At 37.5% G+C, this 22,185-nt stretch overlaps 1 protein-coding gene across 1 annotated transcript; it reads right to left on the reverse strand.

Moving 5' to 3' along the window:
* Positions 1 to 5,680: 5,680 nt before the first annotated feature.
* Positions 5,681 to 6,295, reverse strand: LOC149926241 (uncharacterized). The gene has a single exon (XM_090161921.1). The coding sequence runs from the start codon at positions 6,293 to 6,295 to the stop codon at positions 5,681 to 5,683; it is 615 nt and encodes a 204-aa protein (XP_090018047.1).
* Between the last annotated feature and the right edge of the window lie 15,890 nt (positions 6,296 to 22,185).

A 22,185-nucleotide genomic window follows, 5' to 3' on the forward strand; every position in this document is an offset into this window, starting at 1 on the left:
CGAAACATCGAAGAAGAAGCTAGAGTTCGTATGGTCCAGAATCTGCGTTTGGAGTATCCTTAACGAGCACAACGTCCACTCTTATCGGGCAACACTCCGTCAAGCTCTTCATGATGGAGATTTGGTTAGAAGGTTTTGACTCTTGTAACTGATTAAGCAAATCACATGTGGAGTGATGTGAATCCAGTCACCATGGACTTCTTTCTGTGGGGTTTTTTGAAAGATTTTCTATGTGACGCCTGTTACGAGCGAGAAATAATAACGTAAGCGTACCATCGATAATTTTCAACTGGTCACTCCAAATTATGCTTTATCGGGCACACGGAGAATTTCAATTCCCAAACCTTGCATTGCTTCAATAAATTGGTTTTTAAGATTGATTAGAGAGTACTAGCTTATCTTTCACTCACTTGCGTGTACCAAGTAAATGGTTAACTTATCTAAAATTAGCATGTTATTCTCAAAAAAAATTAATTAACTAAGGTTTGTAAAAGAAATCTAAGGCCTGCTATGACGAACTTGTTATTTTCATTACCTAATTAACTAACGAGGAGTGTACCCGAGGTGTTAATCACCGATTTTGATGAAACTCGAGGGGTATGTAGACCTTGGGGTAACATGAATTTTCACCAAGGGAAAAGTTACGCTGCGCTTCCGTTTTACCATAGCAACCGAAAATGTTTTTGACAACTTAAAATGAAAAAAATCTACATTTTAAAAAAGCACGGCATTTTCTCGGTTTCACAGGGTAATTACTGTGAATATTTTTCGAAAAATCAAAAAATATTCAATTATCAACTAAAAGGCTACATTTTAACTATTTTGGGTGAAATTCATAAAATTTTGGTAAACTTCATAAAATTGCAATGAATTTCATATTAGCCAAATTTAACCTAATAACGGTATTGTCATATTTTATTTTTGAAATCGACAAAAATTGGGTAAAATGACATAAAATGTTTAAAATTGGATAAAATCGTGTTAAACCAACTAATAGCGTCTAAAATGGGATAAAAAGATAAAATTGAGTAAAACAGAAAAAAATAAATAAAATTGAATAAAATTGTGTTAAACCAACTAATATCGTCTAACATTAGGTAAAATGATAAAATTTGGGTTAAATGACCAAAATTGGGTAAAATTGTGTTAATACAACTAATTAGAACGATAAAGTTGATAAAGTCTCTTTATGGAACGAAATTGATCCCGCGCCAGCCAGATTTAGTTGTACCTCTATTTATTTTCAACTCAATGCTATAAACCGACTTTTCGACGGTACCCCGACTCTAAACCAAAGACTATATATAAATAGACTGGCGTGTTCAATGGCTCAACTTGCATACGATAGCAGAGGCTGGTCAAAATTTTCCCCGCGTCAGAGTGCTACTAGTGGCGCCTCTAACGGCTGGTCAAAGGCTTCTCCCGTGTTTCGAAAGTGTTAACAGGTTTTTTGTATGGAGACGCATGTCTAGTAAGCGAAGTATATACAGTCTTTGCTCTAAACAGACTTCATGTGTTACAGGATTTTGCGATTTACGATATTATTTCAAAATATAAATTCCTTATTTTTATTGATATTGATTAATTATACTCTAAATAGATTAAAAAATGTAAAATGTATTAATAAATAGGCCTATTGATACGAGCACAAACGTTTTTCAAACGCTTCATAGTTTAAAAAATTCAAAAGCACGCGCCAGTTGATACTTTCGTAGCGCCATCTCCGGACTAGCAGCATGTTAGAAGTTTATTGGCGAACTCGCTTGAGATGGGAGGTGTAATTGTTGACTTGTGCGCTTAAATTTCTATTAAAAATTAATGGAAAAATCATTGAAATCTTGAGAAATACATTAAATCGAAACTAACAAAGTAAGTTTTTCAATAATATATCTATATCAATTAATTATAGCTTTGTGGAACAATGTTTTGCATGAGCGGTTAGGCCTTGGCAATTATAAGGTCATGTGTTTTATAAATAACATAGACTACAACATTAAAAGATAATGATATTTGTTAAAAGTATTTGAATTGTAATTGTATTTACGTATTAAAATCTATAAGCTTAATTAAAATGTTTCTTTTCTATATCACTACTATATTATTTCTATGTGCTTCACCAAAAGATTTTCAGTCTTGTTTATTGTTTGGATTAGTTCTATTAATATAAATAGCTCATTTTTGTTTACAAAATAATTGAAAATTATTATCGATTCAATCTCAGCTAAATTACTGTTAAGGCATCAAATTGGTATTAAGTGGTAGTTCCAAAGTGCGATTTAATTTGACGTCGGCACAACGTCGTTTCCGAGTCGGAAATATGCCTTTGTGAAGTCGGCCCATAGTCATTTCTGAGTCGGCCCATAGTCATTTCTGAGTCGGCCCATAGTCATTTCTGAGTCGGCCCATGGTCATTTCTGAGTCGGCCCATAGTCATTTCTGAGTCGGCCCATAGTCATTTCTGAGTCGGCCCATAGTCATTTCTGAGTCGGCCCATAGTCATTTCTGAGTCGGCCCATAGTCATTTCTGAGTCGGCCCATAGTCATTTCTGAGTCGGCCCATAGTCATTTCTGAGTCGGCCCATAGTCATTTCTGAGTCGGCCCATAGTCATTTCTGAGTCGGCCCATAGTCATTTCTGAGTCGGCCCATAGTCATTTCTGAGTCGGCCCATAGTCATTTCTGAGTCGGCCTATAGTCATTTCTGAGTCGCCCCATAGTCATTTCTGAGTCGCCCCATAGTCCTTTCTGAGTCGCCCCATAGTCCTTTCTGAGTCGCCCCATAGTCCTTTCTGAGTCGCCCCATAGTCCTTTCTGAGTCGAATTTTTTTGTCGATCGACGGTCGGCCGACTACTTTTCTACTAGGACATTTCGACCTTTCAGAGTGGGGTGGCCCGACAGTAGGCCGACCTCTCTGTTTTAAGACACTAGCCGACGTCGGCCCGACTCTAAAATGCTACAGGGGCGTTTTCTTTCCCCCATGTATGTACCTATACTTGATTCAGGGCTTGGTCTAACGTCAACCTCAACCTCAGGCACTAAATGGTGAAAAGTATTGTTAGGCTCATTAATATCAGCCCCATTCATAACATTCTGATTCCTACTACAGTGAACTTTAAAAGCACCGTAACTTTTAGTTCTATACGGGCAAAGATTACAAGAAACACAAATGGAACTCTCGTTCATATGAAGATTTAAAATATGACGGGTAAGGGATAATGAACGTAACCAACTGTAGTTAAACATTTCACATTCAAAGTTTCCATTTAAATTCCTTTGATTCAATTTTATATCGAATTTATTTTATATTAGTGTTTTAAATTTGATATAAACCAAATTGATATAGTTGTTATCCTTAACCAACGTTATCTGCAGGTAACTAATATACATATTTTGTCAAAATTAAACCCATTACTAATCAAGGCTTTGTAACCGTTATCTTTCTAAATTACAAATAATTAATCGGAATAACGGTAACCACGGTGTACATTAACAGTGTTTCTTTCAGAAAATTTTGTTCGGGGGGGATTCCCAGACATCCGGGGGTGCCGGTATCCAGTGGCGACCGTAGCACTCCATGCACGCCTGGCAGTGGCGTCGGAAAAAGGGGAAGCTCCGGGGGGGGGGCAATAGACTTTTTCCGGGGGGCGAAGCCCCCCCCCGGAGAGATGCCTGTACATTAATTATGTTCGACCCTTAATTCTGCTTAGGATAACGCACTCAGTGACAATTGGATTTAATGGAACTGAATTAATTTTTATTGAAAGATATTAAAACATAGTACTTACAATGTAGTCTAGACCTTCAACTTGAAGGGTTTCCCATGACATTGTCATGTTACACAAGAATACTGTTTAATTGAAGAAAATAACAGCGTTGATCACTAACTGATCTTCTCAGTAAAAAACTATGGGAAGATCGAAATTAAACGTGGCGCAAGGCCTTTTATAAAAATGAAAGGAAGGGGGGTCACGTGATTAGCGGCGCTAAAAAAACAAAACAAGAAAATATACTTTTGAGAGGTGACTTTTGCAACGGCGCAGGCGACATCTTGTGGAGATCGCCTGGACCGTTTCATCCACCCTCCAAAACAAAAAACATGTTTATATGACTAAAAGAGAAAACAATGTTTCACCAGGAGATAATAGTAACTGGAGTATGTCAAAAAGTTCACTGTCGGGGGCGTTTGTTTTGGTTGTTCGGTGCCTGGGGGCAACGGTTAACACGATGTCCTTTTTGCCTGCACCTGTAACATGTCGCCGATTACTGCGGTTTTTTTAAGATTCGGCGGCACCAAGACGAGGTTCACAAGGAGGGTGCGCGAGGAGGTGGCAATTGCATGCCCCGCAGATGTGCGCGATGTTTGATAAAGGTGCTACACGTCGTGAAGTAGTAATATTGGTAGGTATGTGGTTCGATGAATGGTTCCCTTCGGTGATATTCCCTGCAGTGGTGGATCGTACTGACTGTTTGAGTTGTTTTGCCACTGTTTTGTGAGTTTTTGTTTGCAGATCCTCAGGAGGGTTCTGAAGTTTCGGAGGGATCGGCATTCGGCTAGGGCTACCTTTGGATGATTCTGTGGAGTCTTGTAGTGACATTTTCATCTATGTCGCCAGAAATTCTGTCGTTCGACTGAGGTGGTGTCAATTGTCCCAAGTCCATAGCTTCGCTGAGGTCGTCCGCACTGAGATTGTCAACAGTGGTTGTATCGATGTGGAGTACGCCGGCATGGCTGAGGATCCAACGTCCTTGGAGGGTTTTATGCGGTTCGAGAGTTCTCAGTCTGGGATAATGACGCAATCCACCGTTATGTTCCAAACAAAAAGAACACGGGCAATACTGGAGTGACGCAGCCTTCAAAGTCCAGGGTCCTATGACGAGTAGGGCTCGTCGGCCCTTGACGACAAGGACGTTTTCTAGCGTTATCTTGTTGTACAAGATTTAAATTTCCAAGGACCTTAACTTCCCTTTTACTAGCCACTTGGGGAAGTGGGTAGCACGTGTGTCAAAGTTCTCGAGATCTTCTTCTGCAATTATTTCGTACTCGGTATAATGCAACTCCTCGGCTAGGGTGGGGGTTATGATCTTGAATGGAAAACTTAAGTCGATCAGAGCAGGCACGAGTTCAGTCATTGTGTCATGCGTCTCGTGGCAATATATAAGTACCTCATGGGTAACGGAAAGTCCCTGAAATAAAGATTCGGGGGTTAATGTTGATTATAGTTTAATCCCGGCCTGACGTATCCCCTCCCAGGGAGGTGGTGATACGGCCTCTCGGGTGAAGGTAAAATCAGACGGAATTACATTTACTATTTGGTTAGCTATTATGTATCGTTTAACATCGGGTAATGACCGTAGACGGCAATTCGGATGCAGGGGTGGATAATAATAAATATCCAAGAGCGGCCCCTTTTTCGTTACCGTTTTTCGGTGACACAGTTTCCCGAATCCAACCCAGAGTCAGGGGTTTTAACCATCTTTCATCGCCCTGCGGAGTGTCGACCTCTGGTGATTGGTCATCAGGGTCTCCGGGCAAAGATGACCCTGACTCTGAGTCAGAATCACTGTCCGAAAAACTGAAGATCTTTCTGCAACGTCGCTGATGTCCGATTCCTCTGGAATCGTTGGGACCTCGAGCGTTGAAGTCGGTTCCCAGGTGTAATTCTGTTCAGTCATCGGTTCTTCAACCTCGAATGTGTCCTGCTTGCATTCTGCGTTCATGAGTGGATTGAGCGGAACCAGAAGGTTGTGGATCTGCAACGGTGAAGTCTGCCTCATCAGGAATTATTACATCGAAATTTGTCCAATATAGTTTCAATTGACTGATGTGCTTTAAACCTCGGCTGACGTTGGTCAAGGCGTCTTCCAACTCGTACATGAGTAGGGTGAGTTGTCGGATGACACGATATGGCCCTTCCCATTTCGGACTTAATTTCGCGGCATGATATGTCGCGCCCTGGGAAAGATCATGTGTCTCCAGCCACACTAGGGTACCCACCGGAAGCTCCATGTCCTCACGTCGTTGATCGTAGTACTTCTTTTGGTGTTCCTGTGCTCTTCTCATGTACAGCTTGGTTCTTTCGAGGTCATCATGTAGTTGCTTGAAGAAGCGTTCGTGGTGAATGATTTCTGGGGGATCGTCATCGTTGTCCAGGGAATTCCAGGGCAAGCGCGGTTCACGGCACATATTCAGATAGAATGGAGAACGGCCTGTCGTGTCCTGCGGCGCAGAATTGATGGCGAATTCTAAGGACTGATCCCATCGTCGATGTTCATTTCCGACATACATGGAAATCATTTCGCCAATTACGCGATTCAACCGCTCTACTATATTGCTCTGGGGATGATACCCGCTAGTAGTTTTCTTTTTGACCTTCAAAAGATTACAAGTACCGTCCCATAGAGTGCATATAAACTGTCGGCCCTGGTCGCCAAAGATACGTCTTGGACAACCCCAACGCAATATAAGCTTTGTGAACGCAGCATATTTCCGCTGTGATACGTTTCACCGGAACCAACTCCATCAATTTCGTAAAATAGTCCACGAAAACAATGAGGAACCTGTTACGTCGGACAGTCATCGGTAAGGGCCCTAAAATATCGACCCCTACCATGTCCCAGTGTCCCGTTGTTTCAGTGGACATCATTAAACCTGGAGTTTTTCGATTCCTTCTTTTATATTGTTGACAAACAAGACAGCCACGTACATAATGTTGCACGTCCTGCCTCATTTTGGGCCAGAAATACCTAAAGCGTACCTTGGACAGAGTCTTATCTCGTCCTCTATGCGCGGACGTTGGGTGGTCATGTAACAACCGGAGTTTCTTTTCGAAAACGTAGCGGTAGATACATTTTTCGGGGTAACGTTCCCCACGGCCTACGGTATATCATGCCATTTACTACTTCGAAAAGCCTTCCCAATTTCTCATATCCCTCTGCTAACTTATCCATAATTTCCCTAGTTTCCGCGTTATCCAATTGCATGGTTTTTACGGCGGATAAGTCAAACACATTGAACATAGCGTGGGGAGGGGGAGGCAATATAACATTGTCCCCCTGATTGTTGAGATTGACATTTCGAAGCTCCATGGCTGCCAGACCGATCGGCGCGCGAGACAACCCGTCAGCTACTACGTTTTCTACTACTTTTTCATAAACAATTTTAAATTGAAATGACTGCAAAAACAAAGCCCATCTTACTAGGCGCGCATTCGGGTCTTTTACGTTGTATAACCACTGTAGTGACTTGTGATCCGTCACTACAGTAAACGGTAAACTTTCCAAAAAACATCGAAATTTTTTAACGCCCCAATGAATAGCTTAACATTCCTTTTCCATTGTTGTATAATGCAATTCGGCAGCGCTTAAAAGCCTGCTTGCGTACGCCAACGGGACCTCAACGCCGTCTTGAATCTGACTTAGCATCGCGGCCCCTCCCAGGTCAGAAGCGTCCGTAGTCAATATGCACGGACTTCCTGACCTATAATTCGAGAGTGGGCCAGCGCGATAAATCGCCGTTTTCAATGATTCAAACGAGCGTTGCTACTCGGGTCCCCAACAGAAAGGAATATTTTTCCGTTTTAGCTTATTCAAGGGCTCAGCCAAAATCGAGTAGTTTGGGATAAAACGTGAATGCCAGCCTGTAAGACCGAGAAAACGCGTTACGAGGTGCGGGAAATTTTTCGATGGCTTCGAATCTAGATTTGTCTATATGGATTCACGTCTCGTTAACTATATGTCCCAGTATTTTAGCTTCGGTTCTTGCAAAATCGCATTTTTCAATTTTTAAAGTTAAACCGGCATTTCTTAATTGTGCTAATACATATTCTAAATTAATAAGATGTTGATCCCAATCATCGGACACTACGAGAATGTCATCCAGATAGACACATATCAAACTGAGCGCAATCACGGAATAGTTCGTCCACCAACCGCTGGAATGACGATGGTGCATTTGTGAGCCCAAACGTCATTACATTGAATTGGTATTTACCGGACTTCGTGATAAAAGCTGTTTTCGGCGCGCTATCGATATGCATTACGATTTGCCAATAACCTGATCGTAAATCTAATGCAGTTATAAATTTCGCTTTTTTCATTCGACAAAGCATTTCTTCGATTCGCGAAAGGGGATACGGGTCTTTTCTCGTTACCTTATTCAATTGGCGGTAATCGACACAAAATCGAATTTTACCGTTTTTCTGATATACTAACACGACTGGAGACGCCCAGAGGCTAGTCGAGGGCTTTATGACGTGATCTTTCAACATTTGTTGAATTTGCTTTTCAATTTCACGCCGTTTTTCTTCACTAACCCTGTATGGTTAACTAGCGACGGGTGGTGCGTCGTCTGTATGTATTTCATGATAGACCAGACTCGTTTTCCTTCTTTTCGAGAAAATACTTCGGGGAATCTTAATAATAGGGCTTTTAAATCCTTACGTCGAGAGTATGGCAGATGACTTTGGTTGACCGCTTTTTTAATATCCTCTATAACTAAAGGCGGCGGTCCCGTTTACATTTTATTTTTGTCAAAAACAACCTCCTGATTTCCGAGGGTACACGTACCTCGACCGAAATCTATGACCGCGGAGACTGTTTGTTAAAAATCACGGCCCAGGATAAAATCACATAGAAGGGATGGTACGAGTAGAAATTCATGTTCGTAGTGTCTTCCTTTTATGGAAAATGACACTACTGCCGAACCCTTAGTAAACGTATATTTACCATCTCCTAATATGATACATTCGACCTCATCCTGAGTGGGAAAATCTATTTTATTGCCTAATAATTCTTGAAGTTCTCGCCATTGCTCTAAACTCATAAACGAGGCGTCTGCCCCTGAATCTAGACGAGCAATGCGAGAACCGTGTAAAAATTAGACCTTAATCGCTATAGGGGGGGTCAACCGATTTCTTCTTAAAAGCGCCTAAGATCTTTTCGGGTTTTTTTTTGTTTTCAAAATATCTAGTTTATTAGGCTATTGTAGGGTTACAAAAATTATAGGAGTACAAAAAAAAATAAAAATAAGACATAATCAGAAGTATATAGAATAAAAGATATTAGTGCGATAGTGAATAATCCGGTTATATCTCCTGGGAGTTATCTATATCCGAGAGATCAGGAAAAATATCTCGAATCGATGAAGATAGTCGGTAGTAACGGTTTCGTTCGTTTCGGCGTAAATCGTTATTGCCAATGGCCACGACAGCAGGATCGGTGTATCCTACAACGAGTACTTGGCGGGACAGTGTATGAATAGTAGCGGGATCAGTAGCATACTCGGCACACACGGTGCGGGCGACTTTAGCCGGGTGGCTCAGGACGCGGTGGACAAAACGGTGAACCTCGTCGTAAGAGAAGACAGGTTTGAAAGGGCCTTTTAGCTCAGCCCACGAGTTAGTAGCTGGGTCATAGCAGTAGTTCGAGGGCTGCTGCCGTTTTTTAGGTTTTTTGGACGGGGGGTCCATAGATAGTTCACGTTTAGGGACTCCTTCGGGTGGAGTTTTGGAGGGGCGTTGCTTGCGTTGAACTACCTTGATGTTCGGGTCGCTTAGAAAGTCCATAGTGGCGTCTTCGAATTCAGCTTCGGAACCCGAGACGACTTGGGTAGTAGTAATGACATCACTTGGGTGATCGGCGGATAGATTGCGTGAATGTTGCGGTAAAAGATAGGGTGGCGGTTGATCGTCCATCGTTTTCGGAAGTGTTTCAGTATTGCTTGCAGCGATGATGACAGTGTCGGAAAAAGATGCGCCTGCGTCAGTGGACGATGTCGTGTTTAAGAGTGGTTTAGAGCCGTGGAGAGAGAGTTGGGAGTACAAATTGAATTTCATCATATTCAGTTTTTCATCATAATTATAACTAATTTCCATTTAATCATTATTATAATTAAATTTAATTTAATCATCAAAATTAAAGTTATTTTGGACTAATTGAAATTATGAAACTGAAACTAAGGAAATTATAAAATTGTATGTAATCACAGTTATTTAACTCAATTTTATAAAATATTGTTTAATTGTTCATAATTTTTCGTTTTGTGTAGGTAAACCAAATTTAGTCAACATAATTAAATATTTTATCATTAATTATGTCTTTGTTTATGAAACTATAAAAGCAATACGCATTGGTATCACTTGTGCGTGCCATTTACTGAACAAGTGATCTTAAAGTGCTCCATGATCTCAGAAAAAAAATTCACTAGTAGATCATATGAATTTCGATATTTCTCCTAGAGCACACTTTAAGATCGCAACTTGAAAATGCTAGTTGAGCTTCTAGATCACTCAGGCACGCATCTGGCTCACTACTGGATCGCTAGCAGTGATCCATAAGTGATCTCAATGTGAATATTATATTTGCAGTGTATGCCTACACTCAGGCGTCTAATCTCTGGTTACCAGCGTTTTTTAATCGGTGTAGCAGTGTTATTGTGGCGAATTGAAGGTTTTTAGTCAACTGGACTATACTTAAAACCCGATTATGAACAGAATAGTTCCCGCAGTCAAAATATGGGATAATAACAATCGTAAAATAATAACTCTGCTAATTTCGGTAGTACAACTTGCAATTACTAAAGATCATCCGTCAAAATATTTATATTTCGCCAACCCCGGGCAGCCTCTTTGAGATACAGTGTGAGGCAACCATAGGCTATATAGCTATGAGTGAATTAAACCCAAGGAGAAATCTGAATTCAGGAATTCGTAAGTTTCGTACTTTTATATTACTTATGGTAGAAATAATGTTCTTGGTTAAGCGTATTAATTTTTTTGGGTAGTTTCTAGTCGGATAGTCGGTATTATTGTTAATAATTGAATATTAAAGTAAATTTTAATGTTGAAATTTTATTTCATAGAAAATATATCTATAATTTTTTTGTTCTTTCACATAATATGTCTCAGTGCCAATAATCCTTTGTCGCGCGTCTTTTTTTTTTCTGTGGCTCATTCCTCTTTGGTTCTTGGAACAAGAGTGCTAAATTTAGAGTAAGTTACGGAAAAAGGTATGTATTAAAATATGACATTACCAAAATATCTTCGGAGGAAGTGCACGTTCGTAAAATTGAGTCAAAAGCGTCTGAAAAAAGATATTTCCCACGAGGTTCAATTTCCCAGTCGTAACTGTTTACCGCCGATCTCAACTCGTTGTCGTAATTATCCATTATGTTATTTCGGCGGTAGCTCTCTCTGCGAATCATTGATGCAACCGCGTGATCCTTTGCCTCTGTGGATCGTTACGAACTTCATTCGACTAAAAAAATAAACAAAAAATTAGGGTATTTCAGTTGATACTTCTAGGTAATTGTTTTTTACTTCAGTTTTGTCGAAGGCTTATTCAATGAAATCCAATGTCATCTCAAAATCCAGTTATATTTTATAGAGTTGATTTTCATGTCTTCGAGTACTTGGTATAAAATTTATACTCGGTTTTAGACACGGATTTAGAACCGGTACGAAGTTATTGTTGACGCCCGGTTGCTCGACGTTGATAATTCCTTGAGGCTGAAACAATCATATGAACTAAGAGATTGATTATTAAAAAAAGTAAAATTTTAAAAAGGTTATTTACTTGACTTGTATACGCACTAAACTCGTTTATTCCATTAGATAGTAACTCGTTTTCAAAATTTTCGTCAATTTCCATTTCGTTTTCATTTACAAGTTTTGGGGTGTTTGCAATCGACGGCGAATGAACTATCATTCGGTTTCCTTTTCAAGAGTTATAGAACATTGGTTTATCGGCTGCGGAAACGAGCATTTTCTGTCGGGAAAGCTGGCTATTTGATTTGTTATTAAAGGATCGTGCAGCCGAGGATTGACTTCCGGAGAGCACTGTAGCCGAGGATTGAGTTCCGGATATCATGGTAGCCGACGATTGGTTTCCGGACATCACGGTAGCCGACGATTGATTTCCGGACATCACGGTAGCCGACGATTGATTTCCGGACATCACGGTAGCCGATGATTGAGTTCCGGACATCACGGTAGCCGAGGATTGAGTTCCGGACATCACGCTAGCCGACGATTGAGTTCCGGACATCACGGTAGCCGACGATTGATTTCCGGACATCACGGTAGTCGACGATTGATTTCCGGACATCACGGTAGCCGACGATTGATTTCCGGACATCACGGTAGCCGACGATTGATTTCCGGACATCACGGTAGCTGAGGATTGAGTACCGGACACGCTGCCCGAGGATTGAGATCTGGACGCGCTGGCCGAGGATTGACTGCTACCCGAAGCTTCACTATTTATTCCGGTAAGAAAAACTTTACTACTTGATCCGCTACCAGAGGGTTGGTTGATAGGACTCGTTGGGAAGAATATCATTTCTTTGGTGTTAGCAGCATTACGTAAATGAAAATTTTGTTTGAATGGTTTGTTGGTTTCTTCTTTATCCATCGCGTTGAAATAATACTTTGATTATTAAAAACGGCGGTAAAGATGTTGTAATATAAACAAATATATCCTTAGGTTTTCGATTTTAATACAGCAGCTAGGCAAATATTGGTCGTTACAACCAGTAGAAGTTTGAACATTTATTAGTGTCAATGGTAACAAAGAGTATAAGTATTAAAGTGCTGACAATGACGTCATTGAAATTTTGATTAGTAATATAATTTTTTAAATCGCGTCATTTTTAAAATATAAATATATTAAATAATGTAGGTCAATGCAAATATAATTTATGATAACATAATGAAATTTTTAAAAGCGCATGACGTCGGTAATAGACCTTTAAAATACCAAATAAAATTTACAAATTACAAATCAAGCGAGAGGACCCGTCACGGAGAGCCATTTCGTCGCCTTAAAACCAAACCACGAATATTTTTAAAATTCATGTAGAAAGTTACGTGGTTTTGGTTTTAGGGCGCCGATATTTACTCTACAGCAGGGGTGCTCAAACTGGCGATCTTTGTCATTTAAAAAAAAGTTATTATATCTGATATTTGGTAATTTGAATATTTCACGATTAAACACGAATTAATTATATATAGGTACCTTGACTTTTACCATTAAACACGTTGCCTTCACGCTATGGGAAAGTTAAGGGAAAAAGTAGGCGATTTGGGTGGTGAGATGCCGTTTTGTTTTTTTAATATAGGAATTTTTCCACGCGGGTACCGGTAAAAGGGGTTGTTGTATAGTGGTAAAACTTTTAAAGGAACTTCGATTATAGTTTCATTGAGTGCCTTTGGTATATAATTTCTATTAAATTTAAATAGAAAATTTTTAATTAATTTTCTAAAAATATTGAATATTTCCAGATAAATATAAATAGGTCTCACCAGATGGCGGTAGCGTTTTGGTCAGAATTTTAACCTTGTTGTGTTAGCCTCTTTTACTGACTTTGGTCCATGAAAAATAAAATAAAATGGCCTCCATATGCGATGCATAAGATCGAGAATTTTAACCCTTGGTCTTTAGTAAAAAAATATGTTATATAAAAATAAGCACTCATAGTCGTAAATTGTGGTGTAGTGGTTATAGGCGTTGAATTTCGTCCTAATGTGGCGGGTTCGAATCTAATATGAGTGAAAATTCTTAATTGAGCGTCATTTGGATGTTCGAATCCAATCCGTGTCAGTACGAATGTTTTAAATAAATATTATTTGTAATTAAATTATTATAAATGTAATTTAATTATTATAAATGTAATTATTATAAATGTAATTAAGTTATTATAATGTAATTAAATTATTATAATGTAATTAAATTATTATAAATGTTTTTAAAAAATTATAAATGTTATTAAATTATTATAAATGTAATTAAATTATTATAAATGTAATTAAACTATTATAAATGTTATTAAATAAGTATATATGTAATTAAATTATTATAAATGTAATTATTATAAATGTAATTATTATAAATGTAATTAAATTATTATAATGTAATTAAATTATTAGAATGTAATTAAATTATTATAAATGTAATTAAGTTATTATAATGTAATTAAATTATTATAATGTAATTAAATTATTATAAATGTTTTTAAAAATATTATAAATGTTATTAAATTATTATAAATGTAATTAAACTATTATAAATGTTATTAAATTATTATAAATGTAATTAAATTATTATAAATGTAATTAAATTATTATAAATGTAATTTAATTATTATAAATGTAATTATTATAAATGTAATTAAGTTATTATAATGTAATTAAATTATTATAATGTTATTAAATTATTATAAATGTAATTAAATTATTATAAATGTAATTAAATTATTATAAATGTAATTAATTTATTTTAAATGTAAGTCTTTGCATATTTGTATGCTCTCACTTTCAAGTTAAACTTTGTGTGGCATTGGTAGCTCCTACTGGATTGGCTGCTAATAACATAGGAGGAGTTACTCTGCACCGTTTGCTAATGCTACCTGTCCAACGTGGCAGAACTGCGAAATATTACAAATTAGGTCCAGACACTTTGTAGATAATGATGAACACACTGGGCCTTTTGAAGCTTCTAATAATTGATGAGTTTTCTATGGTATCTTCGGCTTTGCTAGCTTATATCCTTTTAAGATTATGTGAGATAACTGGTAAAGAAAAACCGTTCGGTGGCATTTCAATTTTGGGTTTCGGGGATTTGTTGCAATTACAACCCGATAAAGGGGATCGTGTATTTTCTATGCTTACTCATATAGAAGCTCGTAAATTTATTGGCTCAGTTGGTGGATTCAATTTATTTCGTCAGTGTTTCAAATTTGATGAGTTAACAATTAATAAAAGAGAGAAGGGAGACTTTGCCTACGGAGAAATGTTGAGTAGACTCGAGGGTTGGGAAGGTCACTTCTGAAGATGTTGATCTTTTGAAGACGCCTCATTAAGTATTTTTGTTTTTAAGGCTGATCGATTGGGTTAATATTAAATATTTGTATAGGTTATTTTTGCTCTGAAGCCTGATCGATTGAGTTATTTTATATTTTTCTATTTGTTATTTTTGCTCTGAAGTCTGATTGATTGGGTTATTATTATAAATTTTCCAATGAATTATTTTTGCTCTAAAGTCTGATTGGGTTATTATTATTTATTTTTCTATAAATTATTTTTGCCCTGAAGCCTGATTGATTGGGTTGTTATTATATATTTTCCTATTGGTAATTTTGGCTCCGAAATTTGGTCGATTGGGCTTTTGTATTTTAGTTCGTTAATTGTGTTGAGCGTTTGGGCGGTATTGTTAGCATTAAATTATTGTTCCTTGTGTGAAATGGTTTAAAGTCGGTTTTTTTGTTGTTATTAAAGAATTGTTTTATGCCACGAGGTTTCTGTTATTGAATTTGGTGTAGTGTTTTTTAAATAAGAATTAGCAAATTTTGAATATTAGATGGCAGGGGACGAGGGTTTATCTAAAGAAGAACTAAGAAAGGGTATCGGTTTTACCCAGATTATCTTCATCGTGGCCGAGTTTTGAAATAAAATGAGCGTTAAAGATGCGGCAAGTATTGCGTAAGTGAGAAAACTTATAACAAATACCCTCTGTAGATATTTCTTTCATTGAAATTGGCTTCGTATTAATCGATAAACTTGTAATGTTAAGTGGGTTCAATTCAATTGTGCATTGTTTTAGTACGTCTAATACACTGTTGTACCTACTTAGTTTATAATATTCTGAATAAATTAATTTCGGTTGTCTCGTCTCTATTATTTTTATTATAATTAAAATTTTATACCGGGTGGGATCGAACCAGGATTACGTTTTCAGTAAATAACTTTGAATTGCGGAGATATATCTTTAAGGGTCATCTCGATAAATTAATACAACTAGGGACAATTCTTCCGAGGAGAGGTATATTTTGGCTGGCCAACTTGTTTTTTAATGTAGAAAGAGCCCCCTTCCCCGTATATTGTAGTTTCTTATAATGCATTTAGGGTGAAGTTATGTTGAAAGTTTACAACTAATCATCTATAGGACTAGGAGTTACTGATTAATTGTTTAGCTTGCATTGACTAGACAACAATATTTTACTTCACAAACACTACTAATTATTCATTTACTATATGCTGTTGTAACAATCAAGAAAGAAAACGTTTTTGTACTGTCACGGCCGTCTCGAGATCTGCTTCGCGCTCATAGCGGCAAAGGCAAAGATTTCCTCTCCTATGTATTTCCGCGAATACCTTCTTTTAACACTAGGAGCGCTGTCTGAGCCCCCCCCTTAAATGTAAAAAATTAGCGGGATATTTAATAGTTTTCAATGGCGGTAAATTCAACTAGTTAATCCTTTTTGCATTGTTTTTCAAAAACTTCTGGAAAGTTTGGGATATACATCTTATGATTTGATCTTTATCTAATAAGTTTTCATTTAAAACATTTATTTAATTAAAGTAATATGCTTATATTGAGTTTTATTAGTTAATTGCTAAGCCTAACCAAAGTTTCTTTTGTTTTTCAAAATTTTCAAACCAGTATTCGCATTTTTTTTATCAGAATTTTAAATAAATAACCACAATATTGTTCATATTATTTAATAAATACCTTTATTATTCTTTAAATTAAGTTCACATTTCTCAAACTTTAGTTTTAAAATATTGCCTATTTTTAATTTGCAAAAATGCCCACCACAAAAATTTGTTGTGTTCCATTCTGTGAATCTAAGAAGAATATCAATGTATAATTTCATCAGTTTCCAGTTGATGAAAGTTTATGCAAATTATGGACTAAGAACATATCTAGAAAAGATTTTGGGGTCAATGAAGCTTACGCATCACGCAAGATTTGTTTGTAGTGGGACATTTTAAGGAAAGTTATTACTATCAAGGTCTAAAGATTCGCAAATTAAAGAAAATATTGACAAAGGAAACATATGAATCTATAATATCTATTAGAATAACTTCATTGTCTACAATATCTTGCGTGTCATACCTCCTTAAATCTGGTTTCCAGTTTGTCTTGCCAAGAAATTTAACGAGCGATGCTATTGAAATGTTTTTCAGCATTCTCAGGAAAATGGCAAGAGAAACTATATTCAGTTTGGAATCCTACCTTAAGAGAGGCACTATATCATTAACAAAACCTAAAACATCTAACGTTCCCCAAGACAGCTTCACAGATCTATCAGCCATGATTGATACTAGACTCGATGGATTTTCAACTATTTTTAACGGCAATGAAGTTACGTTACCATCTGAAGTTATGAGTACCCAGATACACAGAGATGCACCTTACGGCTAGCAAGTATCGCATACTTGGCTGGTTATGAAGTACAAATCCTAGAGGAAAAACATTTTTGCGAATTGTGCCTTGAAAATGTATCACAGCCTAATTCTGACTCACCATTAGTTGGATTGATAAAATTGCCCGACAGAGGAAACCTTAGGTATCCGCAGCAAAGCTTTATCATGTTAATGGCTATAGTAACAACATTCATAGAGAGAGCTGTACCCTATCTCCGGGATTCACCCGCCATTTTAAAAAACATGGAAATCCACTTGTGGCCAAAATTGCTCTATGCCCTTACATCCAATGTGATTTGAATAATAATCACCGAATGAAATTGCTGATTTAATTTGTTGAAAGGTTGTACTTCCAATTATCACAAATATTACCAAAACTCTGTCCGCAAAATTTGAGAAAGTGAATGAACTTGTGCATAAGTTGTAAATTCTAGTTTACTAAATTTTTAGTTGTGTATCATTCAGTGGGAAATTCACATTGGTTTATTATATTTATCAGATTTAAATACCTTCCAAGTTTCCATCACTATTTTCATTCATAGTGATTTTCCAAGTGACAGTTAGTTAATTAAAATTCATTTATTTCACTACTTTAATTAAAATAAATTTTTAAACATTAATACAAAACAAAGGCCTCTGGAAGTTACTACATAGCAAAAATACAGCTGTAAGGAGAACCACGTGTTTCTGTTTACATTTATATACAGAAAACGTCGACGGCGACTTCTGGCTCCAGAATGTCCAAAGTTTAATAACGTTTTTCAAAACTTTACTTTGCGTTAAAAAATCTCAAGAGGTGTTTACCTTTTTTATTATTAATTAACTTAAATATTACTAAAAAAATATTTTACAAAAAATTACACATTACGCGATAATAATTGAAATTCCAAAGTTCCGCGCAGTTCCTCCCATTCGATAACATGGCTGCGTAATTTCTCAATGGGGGGGGGGGCTAGACTAGCGCCAGAAAACGATGTGAGGAGTTTTTGAACTAATTTCCCATACGCGATTTTCGTACGATCGCCTGGGCCGCTATGAGCGCGAAGCATATCTCGAGACGGCCGTGGTACTGTAAAATTAGTGGTTTAACAATGCCAAGCAGATATCATTGGACCAGTGCCGTATATTTTGCTTACCCGTGGGACTGTGGGGACTGAAGAATATGAAAGATCTTGTTAAAATATTTTCTTGATGGGTGTAGTGGCATAATTCTTCGTATCAAATGGCTAGATAGCAGTTTATTTCAAATCATTCATTCCTCGATAATTAACTGTTCAATTACTGCCAAATATTCATCTACTAATTAAGCAAAGGTTTCGTGCTGCTACATTACTGGAATTGCTATACAATGTAAAGCAGCTGTCATTGGACTAGTGCTGTATATTTGTGTAACCCATGGGACTGTGGGGACCGGAGAATAAAAGAGACCTTGTAAAAATATTATCTTGGTTGGAGAAGTGATGTACTTCTTTGATATCCAGTAGCTGGAGACCAGTTTATTTCAAGTTAGTTAGTCCATACGACATCAATGGAATGGATACACAATGATTAGCAGATGTCATTGGACTAGCGCCGTATATTCGTTTTTTTCTTTGATTGTGAGATGATATCAAATGCTGAGAAAGTGGTTTATTTGAACTCAGTTAGTCCTTTATAACTCATTGTGCAGATGCTGCCATATATTTCTCTTTTATATATCAGTTGGATATCCAAAAGAAAAAAGGTGTGTAGAATTGAGCGATTGCCGAAATTAGAATTCTAGTGAGCTCACAAAGTTGATGTACCATTTCTTGTGAGAAAAACCCGAATAAGGTATTTTCACAAATCTTCCTAAACAATTCAATTCAATTAAATTTTATTAATTAATTACAGCTCCGGTTGGGGGCCGAAGTCATCTTGCGACTTATTTGCAAGTTTTAATGACTGGTTTTTTGGCTTTTGACTGTCTAAATTTTTAATTCACACCATTGCATATAGATAAGTGTACTTTAAGGGGCAATGGTACTTGAATAATTTTTTTTCAGCTTAATTTTCAATGCCACTTGTTTATTTTTCTATTTGTTCCCCCTTCTATATCCTACTTTGTCTAAAAAAGAACTTAGACAGAGTTGTGTGGCAGAATAAGGTAAATCCTGGGTTTGCTAATGAAAATGCTTTATCTAACTAAAATAAATTGCAACCACATAAGCAATCAGTACAATCTTTATTTTGAAATGAAATGGGGTTTTATTGAACCCCTGAATGGCTTAAAACAATGATTTATTTTAAGCGAAACATTAAATGTAGGGTGACAATTTGGAAGTTGCCCTTCCAAACCTTAACATTTCAATTATCATTATGATTACTTTCTACGCAAACAGTTTACATAACTCAAGATAGTATCCTAACTATTTATCTGTAGTTCTCTGTACTCCCTATACATTAAGAAAGTGGCGATACGAGGAAGAGTGATCTGGCACCTCCTGTAGCTATGGATAGCACCGGCAATGGAGAACATGCGTTCATCATACGCAGTGCAAGCTGGCATTTACTGAACACTCTTAGCTTAGCTGAAAAGGGGATATTTCCAAGAATATATTTTCCAGTACGCTGCGAGACGTCGGCTTCAGCCAACATCGACCGGTATTCTTTACTTAACTCTTTCGCTCGGTCTTTGCCAATGACCATGTTTGCCACTAGCCCTTTTGTTTAGAACACATCCGTGGCCTCTTTGAATGGCTTAAGTAGCCTTAGAATCTCCATATGGATTACGTCGCTGTCTTCCGGCAGAGGCAATTTTGGTTGCGACTTTTTCGAAACGCGCCGACAAGATGGTGGTAGCCAATGCCTTTACCATGTCAGGCTAAAAGTAACAGCTGACTAAAAATGGGATCAAAGGAAATTTTTGAAAACTGCCTAATACGTCCAGGAGGCGTATTATAGCCATGTAAGTCTAATTCCATCTCACACCTCCAATGGCTTACGAATCTTGCCCCTTCGCGCAGATTTGTCGAAAAACCTCGGACCACTTCGGTGACCACTGTAGAAAGTTAATCCACAATTTTTTTTATGATGGCTCTGGCGCGATCATTGGCTACAGCGTCTATGGCACCGTTCACTACGAATTGCAGCGAGTGGGCCACGGACTTCTTTCCGTTTCAGTTAGCTGGTATGTCGGCCCCTAAAAATTCCTCGTCAAAACTGATGTCCGAGTTTTTGGAATCGGATAGAGTCCGGCGAAGTGTGACAGTCAGGAATGAACATTTGATCCATTGAGTTCTAAAAAGACAATCATTCAAAAACCATCGTCACCTCACTGGTTCAATAGATTGCCACATTACTTTCTTCGTAGTCGTTCTCTAATTCCTCGGACGACTGTGACGTGGACGGTGGAACCAAAGAGCAATTAAGGTCCACATCCGACAAATCTGTACCTCGTGTCTCGAAAGTCGGAGCAGATTCTCCGGCGAAACGCAATGATTTGGAAATATTCGCTGCGTTATCTGCGCACACACAAGAAATCTAAGAAAACATGCGTAAGGAATATCTTTTGTTTAATATTATCAGCCCAAAGATATGAAAATTAATATCTTACCCGCCATGGCTGAATGTCGAAATAAGCCAAAATCTCCTTCAACTTTTGGTAAATTGCTTCCCCGGTGTGACTGCCCGGAAAATGGGCGAAAACTAAAACCATGTTTTAAAAGTTAAAGCGCGAGTGGATAAATTTGGTTCTCACCCCAATCACCGACTCCCTTCTCCCGCTACTCCAAACTTCAAATGGATATTTTTCGTCGGAATATCATCGATTATTTTTCTTAAAATTAGTTCCGAGGTAAAATGTAACTCGTTGATTCGGAACTTTATCCTTAAAGTTGTGGTCGGAGTTCTTTTTCGATAATGAAGTCCAAATCCTTAATTATTTGGCGCTGAGAGTACACCGTCGACACAGGGTTAGCAGTGCGAAAACTTTCGCTCTCAATTGTGTTCAATGGTATTCCGGTCACGGCAACCATGTTCACTAGGGCTCTCCGGAATCCAATCTTCTGGAGGTGACTGGCTGGCAGGTTCCTTGTGGGCTTCCTTTTCTCCAATTAAGTTGGAAAAAAGGCTGGTTCACCGTTGGAAGCACCAGATCAATATTATGAATCAACTATATCAAGATTGTAAAAAAGGTTCAAAAACCAAACGTTATAAAAACCACAAACCAATAATAAAACCTTACTTAACTTTAGATGGCGTCTCCAATTAATTTCGCTCCCATGTGAGCCCTGAAAGGTGTGACTGCAGTAATTACAGGTCCCGTAAATTGCGCTTGAAGCTGTCCCGTCACTTTTGGGCTAACTACCTACGTAGGTGAAATGATGGGCTACTTGCCGCTTCCCAAAAGTTCCCCTTTGTAATTTCTCCAAGAAAGTTTCATCGAATGCCAATTTACCAGTTGTCAGATTGTCGACTTCTCCCGAATCTAAGTTAAACACTCGAACGCGGTCCAACGAACGCGGGGTAACTACAAATTCTAGACCTGTAAGTCAGAAATAATTGACAATGTTTAAAATTTACTAAAATTTCTGTGAACCCATACAATATTATAGAGATACACGGTTAAAAAAGCAACTCGAATATATAGGACGCTATTAAATCATCTGATAAAAATGGTAAATCTATATAAAAACAAATATGTCAATGGAATTCTCCAAGAACGCGAAAATAGAAAGTGAATACATATTCATATTACATTTGAAATAATCCTGAATAAACCACAGGCAGACAACGAAATGTCAACAACATAAAACACATGGCCCTTTTTATACGGTTTGTATGACGCTTGAGTAAAAAATGTGAAGACCACCCCTGAGCTAAATGTCAAGATGCAACCTTTAACCCCTTCCCTTCCATAGTCATATTTCATTAAAAAAAATATCTATTAAATATTAATTTCCAATGCAAATTCAGACAGTAAAGTAGAAAATTCAAATATAAAAATTCATTGTCCAAATAGAAA

Source organism: Leiobunum rupestre, chromosome 10 (genome assembly GCF_980474605.1).
Source record: "Leiobunum rupestre chromosome 10, qqLeiRupe1.1.hap1, whole genome shotgun sequence".
Taxonomy (NCBI): domain Eukaryota; kingdom Metazoa; phylum Arthropoda; class Arachnida; order Opiliones; family Sclerosomatidae; genus Leiobunum; species Leiobunum rupestre.

Coding starts and splice junctions, on each gene's coding strand:
- LOC149926241 (XM_090161921.1), bottom strand. CDS start 6,295: ATGATTTCCATGTATGTCGGAAATGAACATCGACGATGGGATCAGTCC.